Consider the following 27,704-nt stretch of genomic DNA (forward strand, 5'->3'; position numbering starts at 1 on the left):
TGACACCAGCAATGATGTTTGATGAAAAACAGCATTCAACGCTATGTCTAACATTTTTAATTTGGACTACTGACACCCATGAAATTCTACCTCAACCACCCCTACAGGAGCTGAGTAGCACTCTTGTCCCACCTCAGAGTTACCAAAATGCAGATTATCCTTCATCTCCATGACCGAATGCAAAGAATGCGATGGTCAAGGGGGTCTGTGAGCATGAAGATATACTTGTATATACCACTGCTGTCCATATAACTCATGCTCACACCCCCCCTCCCCATGACATGGAAGGACACAGCAGACAAGTTACCACTTAGAAGTGAACTGGGATCATAATCGATATGGAGTCATGCGGTCATTACTTCTGGGGATGCTCAGGACAGTCACTGAAAACTGCTGCTTCATCAGACACAAGTGGTCAGATAGTGCTTATCCAAGTCATGTGTTTCAGAAATGGTGCTTTTCTCTACAGAAGAAGAAAAGCAAATACTTGATTTCTTTTAAAGCACAAGAATTAAGTACTTGCCTTTTCTCTGCTTAATGGTGACCTTGCAATGATTATATTAAGTAATGGGCGGAGTATTGATAAAACCACACATAGGAAGGAGAATGCAGAAGGTTTGCCATGTTCATAAAACACTAATTTCAGAAAAATGCCTAACTGCAGCTTTCCAGTTGCAATTTGCATTCTAGGACAATATTTTGAGGGGAGCTCCAAAGCAGACAGCCCATCTGAACATTGCTTTGATCACTCTCTGGAGGAAGAATACCTGACCTGAAATGTTCCAGTGGGACACATGGCCATTGTAACAGGTTGTTTCACAAAATGGTCTGAGGTATGAACTACAGGAGGTACCAGTTTGTGCAGATTCCACATTTCAGTGCAGTGATGCTAGCAGATATCTTGTCATGAAAGGGAACTAACAAACTCTCTGAAGCATATGACAGGAATAGTTCATGTATGCAAAAGAGTTGCGACAGGACAAATAAATCAGCAGTCATCTTCGGATAAAGCAAAGAGAAGAAAAATCAGTTTGCACTGTGCAGTTTTGCTGCACTGCTTCAAAAGCTGCACTGATTGCCTCCACAAGGTTTCAATACTGCTATCTAACGCATTGTTACAGTTCTAAATCAGCCCACCTGACACCATGAAAATTAGTTACCAAGATAATCACAGACTGTGTTGACAAGATACATCACAGCATGGAACTATAAACCCTCCTTTACACATAAAAGCATCACCACCTACAAAAGCACCAAGTAACAGAAACAATAAAACGTTATGCAGTGTCAAGTCATGTAGAGCTTTGAGTGAAAGAAAATGGTCACTTGTTAGTAATGTCAGCCTGGTTTTCTTTTCAGCAATTGTTTCTTGGTCATGTTACTGACTTAAGGAAGTTATGGGGTGAGGGACTACTTTTCCTGCACATGCTCACTGATTTATACCTGCACTAAGAGGCACCACATGGCAAGGGTATCAAGCAAAATATCACATTCGATTTTTTGTGTGCTCAGGGAGCTGGTAGCCTGCAAGTTTGATCCTTTTGACAGCTACGTTTCATATTATTACCTCTCATTTGTTGCTCAGCTTAGTGTCTGATGTTAATTATCCTAAGATAATGCCTATACAATCCTTCTCCGCTTTGAAGAGTCACTAACAAATGACTATCTTAGCAGCTCATCAGGACATAACTGAATTCCTGAGATCAGACATATCAGCCATATGTGAAGAATACAGTAAACTCTCAGTTAACTGGAAGTCAAACAACCAGCACTCTCAAGCAATCAGAAATAAAATGTCAAAGAAATATAGTACAATTTTCATGTGTTGCACTTTCTGCCCCCCCCCCCCCCCGCAGAAACATACCATATGTTTTTACGTCAAAATTCAGAAAAATCAAAATCCTGAAAGCAAAAAAATGAAAACTTGAAAAATCCTGAAAACTCAAAATCCTGAAAGCCCAAAATCCAAATCCTGAAAAAACAAAAAAATGAAAGAAAAACAAAAAAAAACTCAAAATCCTGAAAACACAAATAGACTATTATTAGTCATGTGGCTTTGCTATTGTTAGGGGGTGGTGTTAGGTCAGCAGTTGGTTGTTCAGGTAAGTGTGCTGTTGGTAAGTGAAGTTAGGGTTAAGTTTAAGTGAGTTAGCATAGGGCGAATAGTGACACAAGTGCAATAGTGACAACATTGTTAAGAGGGGTGGCTTAAGAGAGTTAGGGTTAGGGTGTGGGTCAGTGAGCGAGGTGATAGTGGGGTTAGGGTCAGGGTCAGTTGGTAGATATTATATTAGTGCCCTATAGTGACATATTAGTTGTGTTTGTAAGCTTTCAGGATTTTGAGTTTCAGGATTTTGGGCTTGAGATTTGAGTTTTCAGGAATTTTCATTTTTTTTTTGGTCAGGATTTTGATTTTTTTTTCAGTGAGTGATGTTTCAGGCTTCTGAATGGGAACCGTTTTTACAGTTTTAAAAAGGAAGATAGGAATAAATTCCCTCTCTCCCCACCCTGAGAACAAGTCAAACCAAACAAATAGTATAGGGTACAGTATTAGTCAGGCCTATTTTTAATAATAACTCTCAAGCAACCAGGAACTACAACTGTCTGGCATCTACCAATCCCCATGGGTGCCTGTTAACCGAGAGTTTACTGCTTTTGGCTGTTTTTTATGTGCAGCAAACTGAATAAAGCAAAATTTTACATAAAATAAAGCAACAGAAACAATAGCCAGGCAGTCTCTGGCTGCAACACATTTCAAACCCAGCTATTCATCCAGGACAAAGCCCCAAAGCTACAAAGGCACTAAGCCAGAAAGTTGCTTATTCAAGAAACTATACTGCAGTTTTTTGACTTCACAGATTTGCAAAACTTTTCAAAATGCCCATAATGATAAGATGCATAGGCAGGACTTTTAGAACTGTCCTCTCAAGGGTCAGTATCCAGAAAAGTTGGATATGTATGCCAAATCCCTGTGCTTCTACTTTCTCCCAGTAAAACTGCCCCCCTCCCCCTCGGTGTAGCTGTTAAAGAAAATAACTCTACAGATAAAGCACACATACTAAAATTATTACACTACGCACATTTAACTGGACAGCTAGTACTGTTGTAATCACACATCATGGTCACAGTTATATTTTGATGACTCACTTGAGACGTTTTAATTTTATTTATGTTTCTAGAGCTGAGGCATCTGGTGTCCTTGCAATGGAAAGAAATGTTGCACCCTGTTTTGTTATATGCTGGGTGACACCAGTAACAGTCTTGTTTCACTCCAGTAATATAGTAGAGGTCCCCAAGTCTCTCCAAAGCACAGGCATTAGACACAAAGGCAGCAGTCAGAAGTTATTAGGGGGTGCTTTGGGAAGATGCCAATCTGTCAGGAATGCAATAACAGTACTCAGAAATGCATGCAGACAGTGCATCTGCAGTCAGGGCTGAATCAATTTAGTGATTCATCTGCGGTATAAGATATAGCATTTGTAACAAGTAGTTTGCTAGATCTTTTTTAGAAAAAAAAGAGCTTTGTCTTTTGTTCTCAAGTACAAGAGAACACTTTTTTTGTTCTTCAACCTAATGTAAAAGTTGAGGGGATGCCTGATTTGGTATCTATATAGGGTGCTAGAGTAGTAAAGTACAGCTCTGCTCCAAAGTCACTACCCAGAAATGCCTGCAGTCTTTTATGGCTATCAGCCCCATGTCCCATCCCCTGTAGTAATATTCTGAACTGTATTCTACATAGTAGCAAGCAAAAGGAGTAACAGAAGGATTCTACTTACTGGCACATTATAAAAGGTGGGTCTGAAAAGATGAAGATATATGAGCAATAAGCACACTAAATGTAATACTGTCTTATAATCAGAAATATGCCAGCAGACATTACATGTTCATAGGTTCATAGTTAAGTACTAAGCTAGCTGCCCTTGCGGGCCATTTTAAGCCTGGCCAGTTTCCCTTTTAGTGCTTGAAATAACCTATCCCATTTGTTTATAGATTGGCCTTATCCATCCCATGGTCCACAATTATATATTACCCCTAATAAGAATAATTGGACTCATACGATAGATAATTTGAGGGGACCCATGCAAGGAATAAAGCATTTAGGAGTTGCCTCTGTCCAGTAGTAGTACAGGGGATAGTCCTGGGGTACATTTTCTGTTTCCCATCCATAGATCTATACTGCACTTGAATATGGATGGGGAAGAACTTTGTTTTATGTGGATGGGGAGTCTGTTCCATAGTAGCACTACCCTCTGGGAGATATACCTGTCACTCCAATCCATTCTGTTGATGTTGCAGAAGAGGTATGGATTCTTATACTGACTATTTCTGGTGCCATTTGACTTGCTGATGTGCAGTAAATCCATCAGCAATGGGTTGGAGGAAGCCTTGCATGTCAGACACAGGTCACCTCTTAGCAATCTGTAGGATACTGAGTATAGTGACGGGGCTTTGAGTCGGTCCATGTAGGACATATCATTTAGACCTTGCATCCTATTAGTAAGGTATCTCTCTGGGCATTCCAGTTGTTGCATGTGTCTGGACAGATGCATGCCAATGGGGGCATTACATTCAATGAGTGGTGTAATGAGGGCTGAGTAAAGCAGTACAATGACATCCTTAGATCTCCACACAATCTCTTTGTTTATAAGCTGTGCAATATAGAAGGACTTTATTACAACAATAGATACATGTTGGTCAAAATTAGGTCACTGTCCACATGGGATCCCAAATTCTGAACAACTGGGTCAACTCTTAGTGGTACATTGCCAATGTGGTAGTTCATTGCAGTTGATGACTTCCCAAAGGATACAATAATGCATCTTTTGGCATTTAGTTTCAGTCCATGAGTTTGACACCAGTTTTTTATTTGAGACAAGCCATCCTGCAGGATGGTTAAGTCATTTAAGGATTCAGTGACTGCTTCTAACTTGCAGTCATCTGCAAACTTGGTCAGCCACAGCCCTTGGGAATGCCACAGATGACTGGTCTCTATGTGGAGGTAACATCCCCTAGTCTGATTATCTGCATCCTAGTTGTAAGCCAGCTGGCAATCCACAGGGCAACATAGGGATTTATTCCCAGTTTTTTTAGCTTTTCTTTGATGCCTGAGTGTGGAATTGTGCCAAAGGCTTTGGCCAGGTCGTGGTACATGGTGTGCACTGTCTTGCCCTCATCCATTGCCTTGTTGACTTTTTCCAAAAACTCCATCAGGTCGAGTAAGCATGACCTGACCTTCATGCATCTAAAGTGAGGGGGTCCAGTGTTTGGAGATTCCTTATGCCCTGATTGATAAATTCCATGATAAGTCTTTCCATGGCTTTGCATATGAGGCTGGTCAGACTTGTCAATTCCTGGGTCAGCAGAAAGTCCTCCTTTATGCAGGAGAATGACTGTAGCTGTTCTCTATTCACTTTGTAAAAAACTTGTACGGAGGCTGCGAGTGAATAGTGTTAGGAGTGTGGCTAAATCATACTTCATGTAATTTAAGATGTATCCAGCGATATTGTCAGGAGCCACTGATGCATTATTTTTAGCTTTAGATTGCACTTTTAGGACTTGGTCTTGTCTGACAGCTAGAGGCAAGGCAGTTTCAGGTACATCCTGAGTGACAGACAGAAGGGAGAGAGAAAGAGAGAGGTAAAGTTAGAGCTAAATTTAGCGGCCAGTAGTTTTGCTGTATCTGCAGCCTCAGTATAGGTAATGTCATTTACAATCAGTGCACTGCATTGCACTTTTGAGATTATGATCATAACTAAAAAAATGCCTTGTAAATGTCTTTGGCATTGGTAGCTATTTTAGCCTCAGACTTGGCTTTGGCAGATTTTATTAAGCTCCTGAATTGTTTGTTCATTTCAGTGATGAGGGCTGTAACATTCTGTGAATTGCGCTTCTTAATTGTGGTCAGAATTCCTTTACTTTTACTATAAAGCTTGTTGATATTATCGTTACACCATGTGGGTCTGTTTCTGGACTTTGCCCTGCATTTGTTCCTAAAGGGTACAGCTGCACAGATGCATCTGTTTACATGATGGTATAGTTGGGTGGTGTGTAGTTCTGTGTATTCAGTGGAGTTAACTGGGTTTGATGGGGATTTGAAGCTTGCCAATGTATCACTTGGGTGTAAGTAGTTTGTATTAAAGAAATTTCTAAAAGTACCTTGGGTGGAAGGGATCTCGGGTTTCAATTTTATTTTGAAAGAGACTGTTTTATGGTCAGACCTAAAAAGTGATGAAGATACACAAGGGATGATGCAAGAGTCCCCCATATTAATAAGGACAAGATCCAAAATATTATTCCCCTAGTGGGTACTCTGACTAATTGCTCCAGGGCATTTGTACTGACAAAGTCCATGAATTTCTGTGCTTGTGCACTACTGCTGGTGTAGGTTCCCCAATCTGTAGCTGTACAGTTTAAATCACCTAGGAAAATGGTATTGGGTTTAATAGTGAGTGATTCCAGTTACTGTACATAGGCGTTGTGGCTTTCTTTTGTCATAGAGGGAATTCTGTAGCTAGCTAATATATATGGAAGTTCTACTGCATCACGCTGCTTTAGAAGCCTTGATGTGTCTCTTCAGGATATAGACTGATACACCTCCACCTTTTGCCTTCTCCTGCTCAGTAGCTGATCTAAAGATGTGAAAGGCATTATAGGCCTGTACTGCCTGAGTGCTCTCCACCTTTTTAAACCATGTCACAGTCACTACATAGACATCAATGATTTCCAGGGTAAGAACGGCTTGTAGGGAGTGGAGTTTCTTGTTCAGGCTCTTTGCATTGATCCATAACACCTTCATATTTTCCTGTGCAAGTTTTATGTTGGTAAGTTTATCAGGTTGGCATTGTGGTGGACAATGTTGTTGCCAAGAATCAAAACCCTACAGGGGTCAGATGCAGGCCATCCCTGGCAAAGCACCGTATTCTGTCGATCATATAATCCTAGGCTGACAAATATTGGACCCCCTGTGAATAACACCAAAAACTAAGCCAATTATTGAAATCAATTAGTTTTTGCTCATATCATGGCATCTTCCTTGTATAAGGTAGAATGCTTCTCAGTGCTAGGCTCATACCAGCCTTGGACACGCAGTCTGAGAGCTCTATCAAGTCTCTCTCTATATAGTCCAGGGAGTTACACCTCAAGTCATTGGCACAAGCAGGAACTATGACAGAGTCATAATGGTACTTGTTGTTGAAGGACTTGAGTGCATATGTGAGCTGATGTATCCTGGCACCAGACAAGCAACTAATTGTCACGCTTTCCTTGATCAGGTTGGTAAGATGCACATGTGCATGTCTTACAATGGAGTCACCAATAACAAGAATGTTTGGTTGAGTTGATGCCTGCCTTACAGGGTCAACATCTGTGATTTTGGGACTCCTTATGCTGTGTGAGGTCCATGATGTTGAAAGGAATGACTCTTGGGACATATATAATTACAAGGGCTTGGAGTTCAGTTTTGGAACAATGTTACGGTGGACTTGCTACTGAGCCTTTAACCTTCTATACAAAACAACTAGCCTGGAAACATTCTTCTGGCTTCATCAAGAACCAGTAAATTATTTACAGAAAACAACTCACTAATTTGATACTAAAATCTGTGCAAGCCATATTGGTACACTCAATATTAAGAAATTTTATCAAAGGTCTTTTAGCCTGGTGAGTAGTTTAAGGGGAGACATTTTGCAAAATTATACTTAATGTGCTTACTGTCAACAACCAGTAAATGGGGAGAGGGATGGAATTATGCTGTCAAATTATCATAAGGGGCAGACAACAACAGATAAACTGGGTTTAAGAACAATTAGACCCTTATCTCTGAGCTGACTGGCCTGGAACTGCCCCAATGCAAAGACGAGTTCTGACATACACTGAGTACACAAGAAAGAAACCAAGCTTAATAACAACCGCTAGACCACTTAAACTGCAAAAATGCATTGCAACTATGGACTGTAATCACTAATAATGGCTTAAAGACCTTAGCCAAAGCAGTTACAGGCTGTCAGTATATGAATTTAAAATCAGATCAAGAAATGAAAACACTATCTGTTTTACACACACACACACACACACACACACACACACACACACACACACACACACACACACACACACACACACACACACACACACACACACACACACACACACACACACACACACACACACACACACACACACAAACACACACACACGCACATGCACACTACTTAGAGCAGTTTCAGAAATTAAAATAAGGTATTCCCAAAGTAGCTTACACTGCTGTCAGAAATAAATCTCCACTCACGCCCTCAGAGGTTACAACAGTTTAATAAATAAAAAAATAAATAAAACACTAAATCTGAAAAACTATGGAAGACTTGTATTTCTAAATCCCTCAGAAAAAATGATGAGTTGTATTTCTAAATCCTCAAGTGCTAATGTAATCCTAATAGCAGATCTGAATGTCCTTCCTACCAAATCAAATAATCCTGCCTTTAAAGAACCAATAGCTTGTCTGATCCAAGGGTCCCAACATTTACATCCATCTGTTGTATATCCAATGGCATGATCTCAGCTGTGCTATTTCATTCTGCATGTTCCTTTCTGGATGAACAAAACATATAGTTAAGTAGGCCTATTATTAAGATGGCTCAGAGAAGAATTATGATTTTGTGGTACATAACTGTTCTTGAAAGCCAGCAAGCCATTACAAGCAGCAGTTATACCACCTGAGCAGAACAAAACCTGTTTGGTATCTGCAGTATGCTAATACCAGGTATACAGAAGCATGCACACATCATTTATGTCATCTGCATAGAGGTGAACAGAGACTATGAAACGGTACAAATCCATAATGGAATGGATTGCAGGATGGAGTTTTTTTAACACCTTCATCTACTGTAGCTCAGACCATTTCATGGTCATGGCTGCTGGACCCTGTTACCATGTTTTCCTATCTGTTAGCATGTATCCATGGACTGAACTACTGGCTCTGTTAGTAACCAAGACTTCTGAGGAAGTCATAGTGTTTGGATGAAAGCGCTTAACCTGTTTGTGAACTTTTGGAAACTTGGTTGTTAATAAACGTCTGGAATTTAGCAGCTGTGACCAGTGGTGTTTCTTTTTCTTCTTGTGGCTATTGTCTCTGTTAGTTGACTGAACATTGTTCAAGGGTCAACATTTGAAAGTGTATATTTTTTCCAAAGAAAAAAGAAGCAATTAAAAAAATGACATTCTACACATAACTTGGCAGCAGATTGTCACTGATCCTCTGCCTCTCATTACTTGCTCTAAACTTTCACCTTTTTTTCTCTGTGTGCATTACTATTTAATTGTTCAGTGCTGATAAATTTGGCAAGTCTTTTATAGTCTAATTAATATCTTACAAGCATTTCTGCTGACTTAAATAAATGTCTTCAGACAGTAAACCTACTAACCATTTTGAAAACAGATATTATGAAATCTCTTTCATAGAACTAATGTTAATGGCTACTTTTTACAACAAATATTCACTCCAAGTATTACAAATTGCAAACTATTACTCTGTTGGCTATACTGTAAATTTTAGAAGTGCAGTTTTGAGTGTGTTATGGGTGGCCGCGGTGGTGCAGCAGTTAGCATTGTTGCCTCACAGCAAGAGGTTCTCCGGTTCGATTCCTGGCTGGGGAGCCTACTGTGCAGAGTCTGCATGTCCTCCCTGTGGTCGCATGGATTTCCTCCGGGTGCTCCGGTTCCTCCCAAAGACATGCTGTAGGTGGATTGGACACTCTAAAATTGGCCCTAGGTGTGAGTGCATGCATGTGTGTGCCTTCTGTGGAAGGTTGGGTGCCGGGCTGGCAACTTGACGCTGTAAAACTCCACTGCCAATCATGAGCAGACAGCTAATCCGCTGTGGTGACCCCTAACCGGGAAAAGCTGAAAGAAGACGTTTGAGTGTTTTATATCACAGTGAGTGTTAATGAATTAAAACAAAATAAAAACATAAGCGGTTTAAGTATACTGCTGGTAACTAGGCATCCATACTGGTGTGTAATGGATTACAAACCAAAATAATATTGGAATGCATTAGGCAATAAATGAAACATTTTATGGGAATATCATGTTTAAGTGGAAGAAAGGAAGGATTTAATCTATTGGATGGGTCAATGGTAATGCTTAGAAATATGAACTATGATGGAAAATTCTGTATGTTTAGGGACTTAAGTTGTCAGATGATTTAAAGAGCTGTTACCATGGAAGAACAAGGGAAGAATTAAGAGGAAGGAGAACCGGACATCAAAAGTAATGATCAGCACAACTGTTACATGAAAAAAGGTTATGGGAAGGAAATTATTTTTGGATGGGTTGTTAGCTGGGCGAACCCAAAGTAGGTCATGTCATGAGAGCCAGGGAGTGAGCAGCATTTGAAAGAAGACTACATGTAAGCAGTTATTGTGTTTTTTGGGGGAAGGGGGCAATGACTAGGACATAAAACAGGTGAGAGCAAGAAATACTGCCAGGGTTAATATTAGGGGAAGAAAGGGTTATAGAAAGTAGGCATATGGAAAATCATGACAGTTGGGTCAAGGATGATGCTAGTAATAATGAGGAATAAAATATGTGATTGTGTGAAATGTATACAACCACCCCCCCCTGAATACAATAAGTTCATAAGTTTCACCTATCTGCCCAAGCCTTATTGGAGGGAGAAAAACTTGAGCAGGATTACACTGATCAAGGCAGTGAATAAACTATTTTTTACAATTCCTCACTTTAAAAAGGCAGTGGAATTTTGTTTCACCTAAGATATATGAGGACTGTAAAACTAGGAATTTGTTATTTTTTAGCTATGTTTATAATTTATAGGCCATTTTGGGCTAATTTCTACCTCTTTCATTTCCCTGCTGTAAAAACCGCATTTGCACAGTTTTGCATGTCTGGGCAGCTTCGGTTAGCTAGGGCTAAATTTATCACTGCTCCACCAAGTCTCCTCTTTAGTTTTTCCCTTAAAAGTAGTCTAACTCTCAACCTAAGCACTTAAAAAGCATCCTACAGTCCAGCACTTGCTCAGACCTAATAGCAAGCACTAATATACCCCGACACTTGATTGCCCAGCAGGGCAAGGCTCATTATTCACCCCTCACAAACCAAGCGACTAAGCAGCTCACCCTACTATTCAGGCATGACCAAAGTGCAATTTCAGGTATACTCTCCAGTCCAGCTGGTGAACCTGGGTATCCTGAGGCAATGTTACAACTGCCTCATGTACACAAACAACCCTCTCCTTCTACCACAAAACATTAACATTTGCTAGAGATGCAATAATATAGCTAAATTGGAGGCTAAGCTCTCTCCACCCAAGACTGGAACAGGCAGTCATGCGGAGAAGGTTAAAACTTGCACCACACCTCCAGCCTCACATAGACATACTAAACCAGCACTGGCAAAAAATACACATAAATACACAAAATCATACTCGGAGGCTCTAAATAAAACCTGCAAAAGCATCACAGACCTCCAAAGCAGACAACCAAAAAACCTGCACCTCCCATCCCAAACCAGACAACACATAAAACACAAAATCAGTGTGCCGCACAATCACAGCCCTTAAGGCTAAATAACATACCTAACACATTAGTAATAGGCGACTCTATAGTCAGGCACACTGACGTCCCACTCACTAGGCTGGACAAGGAATAGGTTACTGTTAGCTGCCTGTCGGGAGCCAGAATCCACCACATAACACAAGCACTCAGGTCACTCCAGAACAAGTACAAATATGACTCTGTCATTGTTCATGTTGGTGTGAATGACCTGAGCTGTACCTCCCTGGACTACATGAAGAGAGACATGGAAGAGCTCTCTGACCTTGAGTAGCATCCTGCCCTCACCAAGAATGATACCGCAATATAAAGAAAAAATGATCAATTTTAACAATTGGCTAAGCTTCTGGTGTCATTCAAATGGGATCCAGTGACTGTCAGCCTGGTACGACATGCTCAACAGGCCTCGTTGTTTTGCAAGAGACGGCTTGCACTGGTCACCCCTAGGCTTTCGAATACTGGCCAAGGCTCTTGCTGCCCTCATTGTGCCTTTTTTAGGCAAGGCTCAAAAGTCAAACACACCTCTGTGTGTGTGTGTGTGTGTGTGTGTGTGTGTGTGTGTGTGTGTGTGTGTGTATGTGTCTTTCGGCTTTTCCCGGTTAGGGGTCGCCACAGCGGAACTCCGGTCCGCTAATAATTGGCAGTTGAGTTTTACGTGCTGAGTTGCCAGCCCTAATGCACAACCTTCAACGAAGGTACGCCCATTCACGCATGTCTCCATGCAGAAGATGCTCTAACTGAGAGTCGAACCAGACAGCGTCAAACCCACCTCCGTAAAAAGCACAAATAAAAAAATGAGGGTTATGCTACTCAACGCCATGAATTTAAATCTCAAAATGCATGTGCTCAAAGCACTCCTCAGTATAGAGAATGTCGACATCTGTGCAGTAACTTAAACCTGGTTCAAGGCTCCACAGAGCACCCCAGCACTACCGGGCTACAACTCATACCACACATTTTGGCCACAGAACATGGACCGAAACACAAAAGGAGGGGGTATATCCATATTCATCAGGGATACCTACACCTCCAGGTTAGTGGCGCAGCATGATACCTCTGAGATCATCCATGTGCAACTAACATCAGGCAAATCTGCAATGCAAATTGTGGCCTGCTACAGATCATCCTCCATGACCCAGGACCACCACTCCACCTTTCTGGAGACACTGGAAAACATGAATGTCCTACCGAACACCCTGATATTGGGCGATTTCAATTACCCTACCGTTAACTGGGAAAACTACTCAAGTACAAACTCCCAGGTCCAGCGCTTCCTGGAATTTATCAACTCAAATGCCCTGGATCAGCTGGTAAACTCCCCTACCAGAGGTGAAAACATACTGGACCTGGTCATCACCAACATGGGCGACAAGTGTTCCACACTGGAGGTCAACCCATCACTGGTTAGATCAGACCATAAACAAATCACTCTGGATGTCCATACCACACCACCACCTCCAACCAAAGAAACCACAGTGAAAAACATTTCTATACCAAACTTCACCTTACTTAAGACAGAGGTGGTAAGTTTCACAGCCCCCATGCTAACGGATAACAGTGTCCAAGATGCAGGAACCTTTACAAATGCACTCTATGAGAACTACAAGGATGCATGGATCGTGTTATCCCTAGCAAAACCAAGACCCACTCCACTAAGAGAAGGAAACCAGTCTGGTGGACCCCTGCCATAAACAGGCTATAAAATAGAAGGAAGAAACTAGTTCAGAAAAAAAGCAAATCCCAAGAAGGAAAGACATCCCTGATCAGTATCAGTAAGAAACTAAGGTCTCTCATAAAATCCTCCAAGGCTAACTTCGAAAGGAAAATACTCAAGTATTCGAAAGATAACCACAAAGCCTTTTTTAGCTACGTCAAGAATCTAAGAGACAATTCGCACATATGCTCTGAGCTACTGCAAAATAGCATAAAATATACTGAACCTACTGATATTGCCAACATCCTGGCAGATAGATTCTGTGAAAACTTCACCCCCCTCTCACCCCCAAAAGGGCTCACAACAATACCGGAAAAGTGTAGTGTCCCGGAAATCACAGATGCACAGGTTAAAACAGCCCTTTCAAAAGCCAAAAGTACAGTGTCAATGGGGCCAGATGGTGTCCCAGGCTGCGTCTTGCATGAACTACAGAACAAACTAACCCCCCACCTAAACAGACTGTTCAACCTCAGCCTCTCCACAGGCTACGTGCCCATAGAATGGTGCACAGCAACGGTTATTCTGCTCCACAAAGGAGGGGCCACCACTGACCCTGGTAACTATCACCCTATAAGCCTGACTAGCCTGGTCTGCAAAGCTATGGAGCGCATCATCATGGAACTCATTAACAAAGACATTGGGAACCTCCAAACACTTGACCCGACCCAGATCGGCTTTGTTAAGGGCAGATCATGCCTACTAAACCTGGTTGACTTCTTTGAGACAGTCACCAAGGCCATAGATGAGGGGAAAGTAGTTCACACCGCCTACCTTGACCTCGCCAAGGCTTCTGACACCATTTCCCACTTGGGGATTATACAAAAACTCACCAGCCTGAACATAAACCCCTACGTCATGAGATGGGTTGCCAACTGGCTTACAGACAGAACTCACATGGTAAGAATAGCTGGCTCCAGGTCCAACTCTAAACCAGTCACAAGTGGTGTCCCACAAGGCTCGGTCCTGGGACCCCTACTGTTCGGCATTTACTTATCAGAAGTACAGGCAAACACAATTGGACTATGACTGCAAACTGGGAGCCATAATTGACTCTCCAGCTGACATGGACATTCTGCAAAAGGGCCTTACTGAGACGGACACCTGGTGTCAAAGTCATGGTCTCAAGCTAAATGCCAAAAAATGCACAGTCATCCCATATGGGAAAAACAAAACACCCACGAATTACCACATAGGTGACAGCCCCCTTAATACAGAAGAAGTAATAAGAGATCTGGTGACCCAGGTAGATAGTAATCTCTCCTTTGACAATCATATTGCCAGAGTAGTTAGGAAATCCTTCTATGTAGCCCATCTAATTACTAAAGGGCTCGCATCTAAAAATAAAGAGGTTATAGTGCTCCTCTACTCATCACTCATCAGACCCATCATAGAGTACAATGCTCCATTTGGGATGTACCTCACAAGACACTTCCAACAGCTGGAAAGACCACAAATGTACCTCACCAAGAGTATTACTGGCCTCAAACATATGTCCTATGCAGCCCGACTGGAAAAACTCCAGCTGTACTCAGTGGCATATCGCTTACTCAGAGGTGATCTCTGCCTGACTTACAAAGCCATGTCCAACTCAGAATTGATGGACATGCTCCACCTAAAGAAATTCAAGTCACTGCGAGCCACGCACTCTAGTGAGCTAAACCTCACCACAACAATAAATAGAACATGCTGGAGGGATAGATTCCTGTCACAGAGACTCTCTATGCTTTGGAACAAAATTCCTAACTACATTAGGCAAAGCCCCTCACTAACACTCTTCAAGAGAAACCATGACGAGTGGATGGGTAACAGAAAATACACCCCTGGGATCACTTCATTGGCTCTTCTTGACAGAGGCTCAGTTAATTAATCAAAGGGGCGGTGAAAGCTGACATACTCTGGCTTGGCTTATAAATGCCCTCGGGCAGATAGCCTAGTGCCTACCTATGAACCTATGTGTAGGGAATATCCATGTTATTATGCTGGGAAAATTAACAGGACTTTGAAAGAGAGGATTCTGGAACATTTGGGAGATATAAGGAGTGATGTAGCAAGTAATGCTTTGAATAAACACACAAAAATGTATAAAGGACATAGCTTTGTATTTATGGTTCTGCAGTTAATCTATGATAATATTAGAGGAGGAAGTAAAACGGATAAAACTGAAAGTAGTGAGATGAAATGGATTATTTTATTACAAGCAGACAAGGGCTATGGCATTAATGGTAGTGTACCACTGAAACCAGCACTTAAAGCAAGAAAATTACATCATTAACTTTTATTAGGTTACTATGAATATTAATTGCATGTAATTAGATTTTAACAGAATGTTTAATTGATGTTCTTAATTAAATGTATTTAAGATGGTGCTCTGTTAGAGTTTTATATGGTCTAATAAAGTTCAGTTAGCACAAAAGCACTTACCTGAGTTTCTACTATTAAAATTATTTCTTCAGCCGAGGTGGTTGGTTGATTGAATATTTATTGTTTGGACTTGGTTTTATCGTTCAACCTTTAATGACGGTTTGTGTTGTATTTTCCTCTATGAAAGAAAAAGGTAAAGCATGGACTGTGTTCTAAAATGGCTCTTTGAAGGGAATGTGGTATACCAAAAGCAGGCAGGTCCTCTCCTAGCCAGTGGTGATCCCAGATGCCTCCAGTCATGGCAAAGCCCAAGCTAGTACCACCATCACAGAATACCAAAGTAGAAGCCATGTGCAACCAGTCATCAGCATAAGGGAATACAAGGATGTTATGTCATAGAGGGGCCTTTTCAACCACAGCCAACATGTTGTTTACAAGCAATGGAAGTGGCGGAAAAACAAGAGAACAGTATCTTGTGCTGAATCTGCTGACAAATCAGAACACAGCACAAGTACCTCTGACATATTCTCAAATGCTGATATACCTATAGGGCTCAATTACATCTATCAAGACCATTTTAAAGACCGCCAGCAGAAATGACATTTTGGGCCGCAGGAGTAACAATGCAAAACTGACATGAAGGTTGAAGTTACTTAAATCCAGAACTTAATGCAAATCCCTGCCCCAGACTTCGTAGAGACTGGGAAAAGACAGCATATAGAAATTGCTACTGGTTTCCCTGCTGAAGCTTCTTCTGACAGCTTCTTTGCTAACCATGACTGAGACTACTTAAATACTGAGTAGTCAGACAGAGGAGGAATTGCCTTGGGAGGCCTGAGAAGCACTACAACATGTTTTTTTCTGAAGATGCCCATAATTCACCTGCCACTGGTAAGGATATTCCAGTCTTCATCAAATATGAACTGTCATCTTATTTATTTATTTAATGACATTTGTTTACCAGGAAAGTCTTATTAGGTCACAAGAGCCATTTTTTTCATCAGAGGACAGAAAAGCTCTACTTAGCAAAAAAATAAAATTTGAAACACATTTCAGATGAAAGAGATGAAAATTATCCATTTCAAAAATAAACGGCATTCAAAGGCACAGAGATATACTAAAAATATGTTACAAAGAGAACAATGAGAAAAAATAAAGTAAAACATTATATACAATTCTTCTGAGCATCCTTTTGGCAACTCACAGTATAATTATAACTGAGCTAAACTCATGACTTTTACTTACTACTAAATGGGAGGAAGATTAGGATAGATTAATATAATTGGGGAGGAGGCGACAGGAAAAAGTTATATAAAGTGGTAGAGAGGGTAGGATAGCCAAATGAAGATGAGGAACGTGGAGATGGGTAGAGAATCTGTATAGATAGGGGTGGAGAAAAGTAGACAAGATCTGTGTTCAACCAGGGGTATAGCATGAGCAGAGCCATACGTTTGATAAGTGGCCTGTCAGAAGATAATAGAAGGAAGGATGGTAGGTTACCGTTCTAATAGCCTGTGGAATATAATTCCATTTTTGGGCAACAGAATAGCAGTAAAGGTTATTTCCAACTGCTTTTTGAAGTTTATAGATGATGAGAAGTTCTTCATCATTAGAACAAAAGTCTCTGTTTGGGTGATAGGAAGAATAGAGCTTACTGCAGGACAGGCATGAGGTTTATAAATGATGTTGTGGGCAGTAGCTAGTTGTACGAATCCAGGTAGTGGGGCAGATCAAGCCAGTTCAAACTTTTAAGGGCCTTGCAGTGATGTGTAAAGTATTGCTTATAGGCAGCAATTTAGCAACTTTGTTGTAGCATATTTCAGGTTTAGTTTTAGCAGATACCTGCAAGCTGGTAAGGATAAGGGCACCATATAACAGTGAAGGAAGGAGGTAGGTGGCTGCTAGGGTGGTTTAGGCAGAGTTAGTAAGAACATTTTTAAGTCTAGAAAGCATGCCAGTTTTTTTTGAGTTTTTTTAATATTATTTTGAATGTGGAGTTCAAATCTGAGGTTGTCATCAATTGTCACACCCAGCAGTATTGTATGAGATATAAATTCTATCTCGGTATTGTTAAGTGGGAAGATTTTGAAGCTGGATTTGTCATTCAGGTGTGATTTGAGGGAGGAACAATAGCAGCCTAACAGAATCAGTCAAATTACTGTGGGAGTTGCTTGGGAAGAAATCTTTTAAGGGATTTCACCAATGGGTCAATGGGAGTGCAGCACAGTAGTCCGGGGTTGGCAGATGTCCTTTGATACTTGACTTTTCTGCCTGTCCTTAAAGGAATAAGAAAGCTTAGAGGAACAAAACAAAAATGAGAATAATCACAAAAATGAAGAAAAAAAATAACTTTTCTGGATGTTCTCAATAATTTGCTATGATGGCTTGCTACAAAGGTCCTTGCTCCTGAAAATGATGTGCAGGAGCTGTGTGGGTATAGAGGGATAAAACCCTAACTGCAGTCTATGTGACTTGAGTTTAAATAGTGGCTCATGCATTTGCTGGAGAAGGCACAGAAAAGGGGAGGAGTACAGCAGCTATGCCTGTTCACTTCATTTGGAGGGAATAGAGATAAAGCATGGGGTATATATATGGGGATCTTGCTCTCACTGTAGAATCTCTAATTGAGATAAGGGATCCCTTGGGAGCACTGCTTTCAAGGATGGCAGAGCCTTTCTGAGGCATCATTCACATGCACAAATGACAGATGTGCCCTCTTTGATGTCTAATGCATTGCTGAATCTGGGGGTACAATGCTTAGTACATGCAGTGGAATCAGGGACTTAAAAAGATAAACAAAATGATCTTGGATGTGTGGTGGCTCGATTCTCCACTGTTCATTCCTAGGAGGAACAAACAGGCTGTAGGGCTCTTACTTTCCATTAGAATAAGAGGTCTGCATTCAGAAAGTGATCACCAAGTCAGGGAAAAAATAACCCAAAACATACATACACACACACACACACACACATATATATATATATATATATATATATATATATATATATATATATATATATATATATATAGATATATATAGATATAGATATAGATATACATATAGATATAGATATATATAGATAAAGATACATATATATATATATATATATATATATATATATATATATATATATGTTTGTATATACATTATCAACTATTATTGACACTTTGTAATTCACTTAGTAAGTGGTAAGGCTATTTGTTTTCTCCTTCCTTGTATCCTTTACAACTTTCTCTGCCCCCGATCCAGTCATTATAAACATTTTTTTTCCATATATAGTGGATATCTCCAATACAAACTTAAAAAAAATATGTTAAACCCTGATAGCAATAACAACCACTAATTTTTCCAACTATTCGGAGTGCTGAAAATAACCCAAAGAAGCCATCACAGGACAAAAGCCAGGACATATAAGTGAAACAGAGTATGTTGCTGACCTTCTTCAAGTACAACCTTGATGAGTGGATGGGAAACCACAAATATGTCCCAGGGCTTCCACTTGCATCCTTCACTGAGCGACAGGTGCTGATTGAGGTTTCTTTTCTGAGGATAAACTCTTGGCTAGGCTTTAAGGGCCCCAGCGCCATTAGCCTAGTAACGTCCTATGATCCTAAGTAAGGGAGGGGTGGGGAAAGGTATGGAATAAATAAGCAAGCAGAAAGGGAAGAAAGGAGGTCAGGAAGCAAAGGCACAAGGAGAAAAAAGTTGAAACAAGGGGTCAGGAAGATGAGCAATGACTTCTTTAGATATACAGCTGAAAGAAATAAGGGATGCAAAGACCTGGCCATGCTGAGCAAAGATGGAGATAATTTGTGGAACAATGAGAAACATACAGGTACTGAAAACTTACTTTCATTCAGTCTTAACAAGTGAAAGCAAGGGAAAGGTGCCACACTGAGAAGGTGGTGTGGCAGAAGTGTGAAAAGGCACCAGCAGATAGAAACAGACACAGAAGACTGAGAGATAAATGGCTTCTCTAGAGAAAGATAAAGGAAGGGAGCAGGAAACAGGAAAAGCAAACAGGAAACTTCAGGCCTGCTTGCCTAACAGCAGTAACATGGACAGTCATGTGGAAATTCCTGAGAGAATGACTGGTTGTTTCTGACAGAACAATAATCTTCAGGACAACAACCAAAAAGGTTCATGGTGAGAAGAAGCTGCCAGTCAAACATGATCAGTTTTGTAGCTAGTTTATGGGAAAACTTGACTGGTAAACAAAACAATGTGAAATCTGACAGAACACACAGAAAAAGCAATTGCCAAAACCAAAAATGCCCAACAGCCACAAGGTGATGGAAGCCAAATGATAAAACTTACAAAAGAGAAATACTGGCAGGCACGGTGTACCAGAACTGATTCAGTCTCTCACAGGTAGTTGCTAGGAAAAGTGGATAGTAGGGGGTTGGCCCAAAACAATGGAAATGGGGTGCTGCATGGCTGAGTGGAATGACAAAGGGATGGGGTGAGAGGGACAATGTCAAGAATAAGGAAGTGAAGCAGAACAGGTCAAGTCTAGCACTGCTTGGTGTGTTTGCTTCAGACTTATCTGAGGAAAGACAGGAGAGTATTGCCCTCATTACTGATGGCCCAGCTGAATAAGCAGTGGAAGATGGGGGGAAGAGTGTGATCAAGGATTTGAAAAAGGAGGACCAAATGTGTTAAAAGGGGGTAGCTGTACAACCACACTTAGGCCACAGCAATGCTGGTGTGAAGTATCAGTTGTTGTTGGTACGGAGGGTAAAAGAATAGAGTTGGAGAAGGAGCCCTAGGGTTGATTACATCTGGACTCAGCCATCAGGAAATGACTGAGAGGGTAGTGGCAGCAGCAGCAGCAGACAGAATGGTGGAGTGTACCTGTCACTAAGGGGATAGACTCCAGAAGCAAATACACAATGCTCCAATGCTGCCAGGCTCTAATCAAGACACACGCGTGTGCAATTCTAGAGATCACACAAGCACTGGGGTAGCCAGCTGCTTGAAGGAGCCCAGATGCAAGCTGCTAGAAGGGTGTGTTTGATGGCGGAAAAAGGATATAGTCTGGAACTAGAGGAGTGCATGATACCTCATATGTGCATAAGATACTGCCAGAGGGATGACAAGGGGTCCTTCTGGAAAGAAAGCACAGAGGAAGTAGGACTGGGGACACAGGCGCTAAGTCATATGGATGTTTCGCTGTCTGAATCTGTTAAAATATTCAGTGAGAGAGATGTGGATCCATGGCGTATGGTTTGCTGGAGATGGTATCCACACAGGCATTCAAGAAATCAAAGGGCAGAATGTTGTAGAATGTTGAACACACAGGCAGATCAGATATTTCTTATTGTCTATTCATTCAGCAGACCTCTCAACTATCCTTATTTTGGAGAAATGTACCTGTTTTCAGGCCTGATTTACCCCTTGCATGGAATGTCCCTATTTTTGTAGGCATATCTCTATTTTGAGCCTTGATTTATCACTTCACACAATATTCAGAATCCCTCTCACCACATGGGATTTTTGAAGGTGTCTACTACACATGACAAACCTGCTAATGGCAACAATAATTTAAAGAAAGAGAGCACACATCTAACATGTCCCTTTATCAGAAGCATAAACAAATGACCTTGTGTGGTAGAATTTGGCAGTACAGCTCATCAACTTCAGCAGATTTTAACCTATCTCTTTGATAATGTGCTTATATTTTCCCATCATTTTTGTTATTCTGCTTTTTAAACACATTTCTGAGTAGCGTAACACATTCCTACTGGAAGTGGAAAGAGTTGTGTGCTATTTGGTATTCCAATTGTATGCTAATTAGTTGTCCAGATTTTTATCTGCATGTTTCTACTTTTCAAGGCCTTTGTTCCTGTTTTCTATGTCTGCAGGTTGAGAGGTATTTCATGCAGTAAAGCAAATGTATTACAATGTAATGTTACTTAGATCACATCCTACCAATTTAAATATCATTAACTACGCAAAGATAAGACAAAAAACATTAACTACGCAAAGATAAGACAAAAAACATTAACTATGCAAAGATAAGACAAAAATGTGATCAATAATGTCGCTGACTCTAAGTTGTTGAAGTTCATGGACCAACAATCAATGAATAAGATCACAGGATGCAGTCTAAGATCAAATCTGAAACTGACTATTTGATCCAAATATTTGTGACCATACCTCTCAATTTCTGAATATTGAAAATGACAGTAGTGGTCTACGAAGTCATAGCAGATGGTCAGAAGGGGAGCATCATATTTTTAGAACAGACAGCTTTGACTCAGCACAGTGCACATACTCTATGATAAAGAATCTTTGTGGAAGTTTAGATCTGCTATTTAATAGTATGTGTAATATTTAAACAGGTTTAACTTTATGAAGAAAATCAGTAAATCTACAGGGAGCAAGGTTAAATCTAAGCGCAAGAATCCCTGAGCTATTCCTAAATCCTAATCTGCTAAAACCCTAATCTGCTCTGCCAAATCTCGTTCTAAACTCAAGACTTTACACAGCAATCATTCTTATCAATTGAGACATGATTAAATAATTCAAATCTACCTCAACCTTAAAAATACTAAACTACTGCTTTTCACCCCACAACACATCTCTAGCAAAACAACACTATTCACTATTGTCTCTGCATCAACACCAAAATAGAACAACTAATCCACACAAAATTAGTAGGTGCTATAACAGATGACCAGTTGAAATCTGACCACCATGTATCAAATGCAATTTTAAAAAGTCATCAAAAACTAGATACATTACACAGAGTAAACACGTACCTCACTAGCAATGTCTTTTCGGATTTTCCCAGTTAGGGGTTGCCACAGCGGATCACTGGTCCGCTAATGATTGGCAGTGAATTTTTATGGTGCCAAGGTGCCAGCCTGACGCCCAACCTTCATGGAAGGCACACCCACACACACATGCACCTATCTGCATGACTTTAGCATTTACGCAGCCACAGGGAGGACATTCAGACTCCACACAGAAGAAACTCCGGCTGAGAAAAAACCCGAAGAACCTCTTGCTGTGAGGCAGCAACCCTAACCTCTACACCACCGCGGCCTCCTAAATTTGCCAAAAGATGTATAGCCTCTACTTTCTTACTGCTATTTCTACTCTAAGCTGCCCCAATCTTCATTAAATTTCAGGACCCACAACTGTCTAAACCTGAGCAATATTATAATAAAATAGTCAAATCTGCATTAAACTATAACAATAAAACGCACCACTGCCTAACCCTCAGAAAATTAAATTGGTTAGAACTATCATATCACATAGCTCTTTTTTAGCGATCCCAATCCCTCAGAGCCACACGCTCCAGGGATCTAAACCTTGTCATCACAATGAACAAAACATGCTGGAGGGATAGGTTCCTGACCCAGAGACTCCCCATACTCTGGAACAGACTGCCCATACATGTTAAGCAGAGCGCCTCCTTGGCCCTCTTCAAAAAGAACCTTGACGATTGGATGGGAGATAGAAAATTCACCCCGGGGATCATGTCAGTCGCCCTGATAGACTGGGGTCCAGGGAAGTAAATATTGTGAGAAGAAATAGCCAGGAAATTGTTATAGCTAGGCTTGTATAGGCCCTAGGGTCGACAGCCTGGTACCAACCTATGAACTACAATACCCAACATCTCAATAAGCCAGACAATCCTCAGCCCTTAATAACTTAATACAACACTACTCCCCTGATAGAAATGTACACTATAGAGAAAAAATCACTAATCACTAAAACCAAACAATCTAATAGTGCAGGTGATTCTCTGTATTCAATAACTATAGAACCATATTCCACTACCACTGAAATCCATTCCGAATGCAAACGTATTTAAAACTTCACCTATCAGATCAATGGACCTGCTCCTGTACATCTCCAGGATAAATGCCACTGTTATTTTCTGCTTGCCATCATAAAAGGATTTCATCCAGGAAAAAAGAGGTCATTGTTCCCCTCTGCTCGACACTCATTGGACCCATTATGGAGTACAACGCCCCTTTTGGAATGTACCTCATAAGACATCTGCAAAAGCTGGAAAGGTCACAGAAGTACTTCACAAAGAGGATTACTGGCCTCAAACAAATGCCCTACACTGACCATCTCAAAAAACACCAGCTTTACTCCGTAGCATATCGCCTACTCCGAGATGATCTCTGCCTAACATATAAAGCTATGTCAAACCCAGAGCTGTTGGACATGCTACACCTAAAGAAATCCCAATCCCTCTGAGCTACATGTTCGAGGGACCTAAACCTTGTTACCACAATAAACAGGACATGCTGGAGGGATAGAGTCCTGTCCCAGAGACTTCCTATACTCTGGAACAGGCTACCCATCTATGTCAAGCAAAGTTCTTCATTAGCACTCTTCCATGATGAGTGGATGGGAAATAGGAAATACACCCCGGGGATCACTTCTGTGTCTCTGCTCGACAGTGGCACAGGAAAAAAACTTTCTTGGGTGGTGTAAGCCAGGGAACCTTGTTGGCTAGGCTTACGTAGGCCCTTGGGCCGATAGCCTAGTACCTACCTATGAACCTATGAACCATATCATCAAACCATTTCTATTCTTTTAGAATCCTATATCCCACAAAGTCTTCACCAACACCCGAATAGTTTTGTTAGCATGTTCCAGCTATATACATTATTTTGTGACATTGCTCATTCCCTACTTCTATACTTCTAATATAAATGTTATGATAGCCATACATATAATTGTATCTTAACCTGCTTTACACTCCGATTCTCGGCTACAATATTAATGTCTGCTCTACTTAATTCCTTCCTTCACCTCCATTTCTTTGAATTTCTAAGCACTAATCGCATAATCTATTATCTGTTTGACAAACCCACTAATACACCTCTTCAAATGCTCAATGGTCAACATCTACTTAATGCACAAGTATTTTTATGTTGTAATAGTTGCCTCTAATTCATATGAATGTAATCTAATCAGCAAACGTATGAGTAATTATTAAAGTAAATTATTTAATTTCTGTTCATATATTATTACTGAATGTCTGTTAAAAATGTATGTAATATGTTTGAGTTTTTTTCCTTGCACCTCTGCTGAAAAGTTTTTTTTTTCCTTTTGACTAAAACTGGTAAACAAAAGTAAAATACAATAAAGAAAAATAAAATCACACCAAGTGAGAGAGTGCAGTATGAGTATCTCAACTTGGATCCTCTGCTCAGATATAGTAGCAAGGCCCATAAAAGCAGTAGCCAGGTAAGACCTCCCACAGCACTCTGTCTTATGGGAAAATAAAGTGATGGCGATTTCATGAATACAACTTCTAACAGGCTGACCAGTGATACGAACTAAAGTGCAATGCCAGAACCTCTCTCTCTGTAGCAGCATTCACCAGATTGATGGCCATCTCACACCCTGCCAGAATGGTTCTTCATGCTGCCTAAACCTGCTGCTAACCACTGCTAGAGAAGAAATACAGTAAGGGCACACAATCATGCATTCATATTGCCTCTCAGATCACCAACTGCATGTTATCTGCATTCACTAATAACTTACATGCACACTGATACTTAGCATTATGTGTCAGTTTCACAGTTAGACATAATTAATGATCTGATTAAGTCTAAGACCTCTTCTCACTCATTTATGACCAGCTTTGCTGGCAGATGGCACCTTCACACAGTAACTGCAAACTCGGCTAATCAGCATGGTGAAAGCAGCTGCAGAAGAGATCTTCTTAAGCTACTGCAAACTCCACAAGAAATGGCAACAGTTTTATCTGCTTCCATTCCTGCACTCATCTGTTGTAAAAACTCAGCAAACTCCATCATTTATGTATTTATAACTCTGCAATCTCTCAGGAGTAAATGCATTTCAAAGGGAGACTTGTTTTATTATCATCACTGGAAGCAAGAGACTGCATTTAAATCAACAGTATGTCCTCTAAGAAAAAAAAGCAATTGTCTGATAAAAAAATAAAATGTGCTGGTATTATGAAATATAATATCAGTTTCACAGCAGCTGCTTGAAATGCTATGTCAGGCTGTCAGATATCAGATTCTACCAGCTGCCAGGACAGAAATCTGCTATGACTCATAATATTTTACCATCATGTTTACATTTTACTTGAGATTTTAATGTTTGCAAATGGACTAAATCCATTCTATAATTTTCACTACTATGTAACACTCAAAAAGGAATATAAAATCTCAAATAATATTCTGATCAATAAAGGCAACTTTTATATGCATCTACCATATTCTGTGCCTGTTATGGTATATGGTCAGGAAAGGAAAAAATATGTCACAGAAATATGGTATAAGGGTAGCCTTTGCTCTGATCCATGCTTCCACTTCTTCCCAGTGTGATCCCAGCCGCAGGTGCAGTACTAAGGACAGTCACTGGAGGAACAGTGGGCAGTTGATGGTGAGCTGGAAGGTACACACACAAAAAAGACCTAAGTGAATGCCATTAGGTGACTGTTATAGTAGGACTTTTCTATGACAACATTAATCATGACCCCATTTAAGGGTGACACACGGACATTAATCATGACCCCATTTAAGGGTGATGCATGGAGCACTTACACTTTGTCTGACCCATAACTCCTGTAGTCCACAGCTGCTGACACAGCTACAATCAGTGCCGGGGCACCATATCCAACCAAGTAGAAGTACTTTCTCCGTGAATGCTCGCTCTCAAAGACTTCCACCAACATGATGTACAGCTGCACGCCTTCCAGAAACATCCAAGTGAAAGCAGCCAGGAAAAAGAAATGCAGCAGAGCTGCAAAAGCTGCACAAACAATCTGCAACAAAGAAAAAGTACAAGGACTTTAACTGCATTAAAACCTTTATCTGTGGAAACAGTGTTCATCGAATGTGATGCAGCATATACCTGAAAACTTAGCAAAAGGAGAGGGAATGGTAAAAATGAAACCACTCACTTGCAGTAGGACAGGCCCCTATAGTATACCCACTTGACTGTTAATGCATTCATTTTAAAGCAAACTTATTCAAACAAAATGGCTGCTAAATGGGTCCAGAATTACCTAGCTGTGATAAGTTACTCTGGTGTCACTGCTGTCAAGCTTCATAAGCATCCATGACCAATACTACGGGGGTGATTAAATACACCCATACACAGAGCATACCATTCTACAGCATGGATATTTTTTGTGACTGCAGCAATACAGGAATATTAACAAACTTCCAGCTGCAGTCTCCTCAGTGACTCAGTGTATTAACAAAGGACTCTTGCCTGATCAGTGTTCTAAGGAGATTACTTCTACAACTGTCTGCTGAAAGTGAGAAACTGCATATTTGTGATCCCATAAACTTCTTAAGCGACTTTCTGCACGTCTGTAATTAGTAAACTAAAGCCACTTCAGCTACTATAGCCTATTTTGTTAAAGCATGGGAACCCTATCACAAGGCAACATGGCAAAAATAAATGGTCTCCTAAGGTAACATTTTCAGAAACCTGTATAGTACTATAGTAGCTGCATTGTTAGGTCAATAAGGCAGTATAAGCTGCATTTACTGTAAAACGGAAAAGGATAACTTTGGAGTATCTTAAACTTTAGCAGTATTATAATTCAGAAAGTAAGATGAAACCTGCTTGGAAATTGTAGCTTAAAACAAGAATGAATTCAAACACTTAATTTTAGTAAATCTTCCCAAAACAAACATATGTCTGTGTTCCATAATACAGCCAGGCATGCATCAGTAAAATACCCATTCAGGTCTCAAAGAACATGATTAGGGTTGATGTTACCAAAGTGTTGGCATTGCAACTGTCATGCAGTCAAAACAGCATCACTCTATCACTGCTAAACCATTATCCTGCTTTAATAAAATTGTTTGCTACAGTAAATACAAACTTCAGTTTAGTATACATTTCCTTACGTGGTGCTACTACCGAATATCCCAGTGCATGCAATTATGCCACATTACGGTTAGCTTACATACTAAAATGTACTGAAAATGTATGCATCTTATTTGCATAAAGAGAAAATTCTGTCAGTAAGTAATATGGCAGATTGATACCACCCTCTGAATAACAAGGCTGGGGCACAAGACCTAGAGCCAAGTCTGTGCAA

At 40.5% G+C, this 27,704-nt stretch overlaps 1 protein-coding gene across 15 annotated transcripts in view; it reads right to left on the minus strand.

The window, feature by feature from the left end:
• ADGRL3 (adhesion G protein-coupled receptor L3) overlaps positions 1-27,704 on the minus strand; it is a 3,684,852-nt gene that overhangs the window by 299,958 nt on the left and 3,357,190 nt on the right. For all 15 annotated transcript variants that reach the window (XM_044060915.1, XM_044060918.1, XM_044060917.1 and 12 more), the window contains one exon: positions 26,191-26,411. In XM_044060915.1, the coding sequence (XP_043916850.1) occupies positions 26,191-26,411 (221 nt within the window). The remainder of the gene's footprint in view (positions 1-26,190; positions 26,412-27,704) is intronic.

This window comes from Protopterus annectens, chromosome 2.part0 (assembly GCF_019279795.1).
Source record: "Protopterus annectens isolate FY-2018-M chromosome 2.part0, PAN1.0, whole genome shotgun sequence".
In the NCBI taxonomy this organism is placed as follows: Eukaryota; Metazoa; Chordata; order Ceratodontiformes; family Protopteridae; genus Protopterus; species Protopterus annectens.